The following is a 6,487-nucleotide window of genomic DNA, read 5'->3' as shown; positions in this document are numbered from 1 at the left end:
GACGTGGATAAGAGTAAGACTAATTTGTGTGTGTGTGTGTGTGTGTGAGAGAGAGAGAGAGAGAGAGAGAGAGAGAGAGAGAGAGAGAGAGAGAGAGAGAGGTAGTGTGTGGTGATGAGAGAAGGGTGTGTTAGGTAGTGTGTGGTGATGAGGAGAAGGGTGACTATGTTGGTTGGTGTGGATGAGATAGTGAGACTAATCAGGGAGGGTACACACCGCCCAATGCCCAGAAAGTCGATGGGTGGTGTGTCATTACACACCAATTGGACTCTACAAGACAAAAAATGAATTGATTAATTGCACGGGCTTGAAGATGTCTACATGGTTTAGGATGGATGCCTTGCTACTATTGGCTAGTAGGAGTTCAAACTTCGTTGTTAGCGATATGTCAGTTGTGGGCAGGCAATGGACAACGAGTAGAGGCTGCCCATCCCATGGGCACTCCTTTTTTTGCATAGCCACACATTTGTGGATGTGTGGTGGCAGTGCAAGACCACACCCCTTCTTGTTTACATTTGGGAAATCGGTGGTAATTGGCTTGTGTGTGTGTGTTACACCTATGGGAGCAGTGCAGGGGCATCCTGCTTAAGTAGCAGGGACCCAAAAGGTGGCAACAAGGGTGAGGGTGGATTCAAAAGCATCCGCCCACAGCACTAGAACCAATTGAACGCTTGAGTTGTTCTTGTCTGGCCCTTTTCAATTTCATAAACAGTCGGACAAACACCACCCTGTCAACCCTTGTGGCATCCAACTCACACCCAATTGTGCCTGGTTTTTGTCCGGTGCACCTTGCTTGCCCAAGGTTTTTCTCATTCTATATCGGGCTTCCTTTGCCTAGAATCACAGTTCACGCCATTACAAGTTCGTTGGAGAGGATAAAAGCTCAACTGTCAAATGTCAACCTCTTTGTCTGGATGTGTGTGAAACGGTAGCCAATTTTCTATGGCCATCAAAGAAGTGCCTAGCACTGGACTGGTGCACCGCATCTAGCGGACATTAGTAAAATTTATCTTTAGGCAAAGTTGTTCACCGAAGGGTTAAGGCTACTCGTCGTTTGGGTGTAGTTTCAAATAGTGGGCCAGGTGGTGCAAAGTCCAATCATGAAATGAGAAGTAGGAACATCCATTTGTAGAAGTGTTCATTGTCCGAATGGTTGTGAAAGTGGCCTATTCTCTTGGGAGGAAGCAAGCTAAAGAGATTAGAGCCAATTCACTTGAAGGCCCTTGTTTGCAAACTTGGTGGGAGCCAAATTTCCAACTTGGTTCATGTGTGGTGTTTTTTTAAAGGAAATCCTAGTTGCTCCTTGGGCCCCTCCTCTAGAGTTGGGGTTAGCAAAAAAGCCAATTCTAGGTCGGCGTGGATAGTGGTTTGCAAACCACCCGTCTTGTGTGACAGGCTCTTAAATGCAAGGGCTCTAGTTTGGAAACTCTTTCACTTTGGATGCTAATTTGCACGTTCAGGCACTTGGTTCTTTGTGTAATGATGAAACTTGGGGTTTCTGGGTGGTTGCTAGACGAGCCAAGCTGGGCTCAAGAGGCAACCTAATGTCATCATTACAAGAGATTGCCTACTGCTATTACAGGTAGTCTCACTGGTCTACATAGTGTCCTCTGCAACCCTCTCTGTGTCCACAAATCTTTAGCAAAATGCCAACTGCAGTGACGCATGTATGGCAGCCGGTGGCCGAGAGAAAACCAGAGGTTTGCAACCAGCCCCCGATCACATTGTAAAGAGGCCTGTAGTGGGACTCTTAGAGAGCAGTCACGCCTGTGCCCCTCGTCTGACCAATCAAATTTGCTTTGCTGGCAAAGACGAAGGTGTGTTTGGGTGAGAGCAACCATGCAACATTTTTTCGAACAACGAACGCTCAAGTTTTCGGTTTTGGGTGGAGCGGTTGGTTCCACGAGAGTTCGAAGCACGTCGGTTGTTTACGAGATAGTGCTCTCTTTAGGCAGGCAGCACAGTGGAACCAAATCCCCTTTTAGCCCTCTTGTTGAGCGACATGGCACACGATAAAAAGCAACCCCAAACCCACATGAGCTTGCTAGATACTGACTCCCCGGGGCTAGTTTCTCTCTCTCCTTTCTTGTTACTAGGCATGAAGGAGTAGAGTGGCTTGGAAAGAGATTTTATGTGTGTGTGTAGGTTTGTTGAAAAGGAAAGGTGAACAAAAGGGGGAGGGGGGGTAAGATTCCGGCAATTCTAAGGGGGAAGAGGGGTGATCGAACCAAATGTGGACACCCAGGCACGATGCTAGCAAACACGCACGCCCGACTCTCCTTCCTTTTGCCCTTGACTTTCCGCCGTCTTCTTCTTCTTCTTCTTCTTCCCAATCTCGCTTCTGCTGCTCCTCGCCATTTGCCTCCCTTCCCCCTCCCCCCCTCCTCCTCCTCCTCCTCCTCCTCCTCTTGCCCACCTTCTCCTTCCTTCTCCCCTCCCCTCCTCTCTCTTCTTTGCCCCCTCCCTTCCTCCTCTCTTAGCTGCCCATTTGCTCTCTCCCTCCCTCTCCTTTTCTTTGCTCTCCCTTCTCCTCGTTGTCAAAAACTCTGACTTGGGTCCGTTGGTACCACATATCCCCCCTCTGACTTGGGTCCTTTGGTACCACATATCCCCCCTCTGATGTAGCTCTGACGAGCTTGCTTTCCTGCAGATCTGCTGCCTGTCCAGGGACCTGCCCATCAACAGGAAAAGGGCGGAAATGATTGATGTATGAGTGCATTTAAGTTTCAAATCTAGACCACAGAAGTACGGAGAGACACCGGAAGAGGAGTGTGTTTTGTGTGTGTGTGAGACAGAGAGAATGATGCCTTCAGGAGCTCAGAATTCGGAGCACCTAAACTCAGCCAGCTCCAGTGACGATAGTGGCAAGTTCTCTCTATTACGCCAGCATTTCACACATTATAACAACTCGTCATCTGGACCTGGATTTTCTTTAGGATCTTTGCAGCAGCAGGACAACTCTCAACGCCAGCCATCCGGAGCTCAAAATCCCTCTATGCTGCATTCTCGGGCTCAAACCGCATCTCCCCACTTAGAGCCACACCAAGAAGGTGGGGAAGCTTCAATCTACAACAGCTATCATCATGGTTTCCCGTTTTCTGTCGGTCAGGGTTTCAGCTCAAATTATGGAGGACATGATGACTTTGGAATCTTGCGCGTCCCTGAGGCTTCTCCCTTTGCTGTGACGTCCCCGGAAGCATTGTTGAATACCCTATCCGTCATTCAACAAAAGGTACAGCAGCTGCAGGCGGTCGTGCAGCTGATGGCTCATGGAGGTGGGCAGCCATCAATGCCTCAGCAGCAGCAAGCTTTAGCTGCAGGTATTACATCTGTTATTTCACAGTTGGTAGTCGCCACTGCTGGACTGCTTCAGCCCTTATCCGCACCATCAACACAACCTTTTCCATCAAATCCCCATGTGAACCGCATCGTTGGAGGGGTATTGGGCTCCACTTTTAACGATTTTCAGCAGGGTGCAATGGGGAATCCTCTAGCTGGAGCCTTCGGGAACTCCATGGCAAACGCGCTTGATAGCTTTTGTACCCCCAACAGAGATTGTTCACCAATCGTTGGCGGTATGGGAACAGGTTCAACAATTAGAGGGAGTATGGGAGGCTCGGAAATTGGTAGCTCTGGATTAAGAGATCTGGGCCTGGGAGTTCAGTCTTCTGCCAACCCTGGGAACACTCTTGGTCCTAGCCTGGGAAACACAGTTGGCAACAACGTTACTGCCGAAATTGATGTGGGTACAAAGGGAAGTCCTGGCAGTACAGCTGGAGTCAGCAGCACCCATGGAATGGATGGTGTTGATGATATGATGATCAACGGATCTGAAGCATTCCAACCTTCCCTGGAAGATCATGACTCTGTTCTTGGTTTGAGGGATGATGACGAGGATGGTGATGGGGAGAATCTTCCCCCAGGTTCGTATGAGTTGGTAGAGATGGATGCTGCTGAGATTCTTGCTGAGCATACTCATTTTTGTGAGATTTGTGGTAAAGGTTTCAAAAGGGATGCCAATCTAAGAATGCACATGCGTGGTCATGGTGATGAATACAAGACCCCTGCTGCGTTGGCAAGGCCTGATAAGTCCAATTCTGACTCATCAACTGTCAAACCAAGGCGATATTCTTGTCCGTTTGTGGGATGCAAAAGGAACAAGAAGCATCGCAAGTTCCAGCCCTTGAAGACAATGTTGTGTGTCAAAAATCATTACAGGCGGAGCCACTGTCCAAAGATATTGACTTGTAACAAATGCAAAACAAAGAAATTTTCAGTAGTAGCAGATCTAAAAACTCATGAAAAGCATTGTGGCAAAGACAAGTGGCTGTGCTCCTGTGGAACGACTTTTTCACGCAAAGATAAACTTTCGGGACACATTGGACTTTTTGCTGGCCACACTCCTGCTTTACCTCTGCATGAAATGGAGAATCCTGCTGGTGGTTTAGAATCAGCATCTAGTTGTTTCACCACAGGAAATGGAGAAGGTTTGGAAGGCTTGTCATGCAATGAATCGGTTCTGTTGGGTGCAGCACGAGCCAACTCTTTTTCTCAGGAAAATGGGCCAGCATTGATGGTTGCAAGAGGTCGAGGGATGGACATGCCTGATGAGTCTTCCATTGGTATAGGAATTAATAGAAACGAGGGCCTGCAGACATTGGGGCACAGAGATGGTTGCCTCTCACACAACGAAGGCAGCAGGGGAACGTCATTAGGGGATGCCTCTTCCCCTTCGTCTTCTTTTGGTGGTGCACTTGTTTCTAATTCTTCCATTATTCATGGTCTCTTATCTGCAAATTTTCTTCACCACACAGATGGCAACAACTAGAATCCTGGTGATGTTCTGAGTGCTTTGAGATTGATTGAGGGACTATATCTTTGAACTATGATGCAGTTGTTTTTCCCATCTATGGGACAATCAATTGAGGTCCACTTTTCAGACATGCAGGGTATCTAAAGCTTCAGTCTGTTGGTGCCGTCTGAATTTTAATCTGGAGATCGTATGAAGGGAGTCACACTCTGTTAGTGGGTGCTGAGCTTCTTGTGATTGAAGGGTGCTGAGGTTCTGTCAGGAGTTCTTTCCGGACCCTCTGTTTCTGTCTAAAGCTTTGAAAGCCTTCTAATCCTGGTGACTTTTAACAGCAGATAGGACATGACCTTGACAACGATGGATCTGTATGCAATCTTGGACCTCTGTAAAAATATGATGAAATGACAAGGTAGGGTGCCATTTCTTTTAAATTTTTTTAACTGATTGTACCGAGAAACCTGATGAGTTGTGGTATTTCAGCCACTGTCGTACTTAAAACACCTAGCAAGGTGTGCTGTCTAATTTAATGCTCTTTGTTCATCAATGTTGCCTTCAGTTTTCTTAGGGCTCTGGTTTTCCAAATGTGTTGTGGCACACCAGAAGTTTAGTCATAGCTATGTTTGTTGGCAAGGTGCAGCATTTTGATGGATGAGGGTGGTTAGTGTATGAAATTGGTGGCAGCGTTAGAATTATTCCTCATAATCTGTCATATTTGATGGATGAGGGTATCTTTATACTATGGTCGACACCCACTGCTGGGCACTGATGTCGTCAGTGGAGATGTCATAGTAGCTAGTCCCTGCTATGCATGATGGAGTTTATGGAGCCTTATGAGTGACTATCATGAAATTGAAACTGCACTGTGTTGTGTTTTTAGAGGATGAGTTCGGGCTTTTCTTGGATTCATCTAGATCTATGCTTCTGCTGTATTAGCGGACATGCAAATTTCATCTTGTGAAGTTTTCGTCCGTGTTGCGGCCTGCTGATATTGTGAAAAATTCTCTCTATCTTGATGGTGTGTTGCTTTATCAGCTAGATGGTCTAAGCTTTTTTTTGCTTGGATGCTCGTTCCGGTGAGACCACAATGAAATCATATAGTCTTCACAAGCAGTCGTAGCTTGAATGAAGAGAATGTGGACTACTTTCTTATTAGCCTTCTCTTTAGTGCTAGCCTGTGTCATGGCTGAGTCTGCTCTACACCTCCAGACTGCTGACAGAAACTCAGTACAAAGACCTTTGTGTAAATGGATGCTCAACTAGGTGTGGGTGTGTGGATATGTATGTGTGAGAGCATATGTTTATACTAAGTTTATACTGGAGCAATGGTTGATTAACGTAAGCTGCGATTGATTAATGTAAGCAGCGGTTGATTATTGTAAGCTGCGATCGAAGGTGGTGTCGATTAATGAGTCGAGAAGTGTCGATGGGCCCCCTGCTTTCAGAAATTTCATAGCCGCCCTCAACGGGTATATGAGGGGGGAGGGGGAGGGGAGCAAGGCAAAGAGAGGGGGAGGGAGAGGTAGAGGGGAGGGCCGAGAGGAGAGGAGAGGAGAGGAGAGGAGAGGAGAGGAGAGGAGAGGGGGAGGGAGTGGGAGCGGGAGAGAAGAGGAAGGGGAGAGGAGAGGGAGAGCTATGAGGGGGAGTGGTTGAGAGAGGGAGTGGCGATGGAGGGGGGAG

At 47.5% G+C, this 6,487-nt stretch overlaps 1 protein-coding gene across 1 annotated transcript; it reads left to right on the top strand.

The window, feature by feature from the left end:
• Positions 1-2,399: 2,399 nt before the first annotated feature.
• LOC147892726 (uncharacterized) lies at positions 2,400-5,350 on the top strand. The gene has a single exon (XM_087387115.1). The coding sequence runs from the start codon at positions 2,801-2,803 to the stop codon at positions 4,826-4,828; it is 2,028 nt and encodes a 675-aa protein (XP_087243241.1). The 5' UTR covers positions 2,400-2,800; the 3' UTR covers positions 4,829-5,350.
• Positions 5,351-6,487: the final 1,137 nt, after the last annotated feature.

The sequence above is a fragment of the Dipteris shenzhenensis genome, chromosome 16 (assembly GCF_047967505.1).
Source record: "Dipteris shenzhenensis isolate YYH24624 ecotype China chromosome 16, Dip_SZ_1.0, whole genome shotgun sequence".
Classification (NCBI taxonomy): Eukaryota; Viridiplantae; Streptophyta; class Polypodiopsida; order Gleicheniales; family Dipteridaceae; genus Dipteris; species Dipteris shenzhenensis.
The sequence above is the reverse complement of the archived record's forward strand: the minus strand, read 5'-3'. Positions and strand labels throughout refer to the sequence as shown.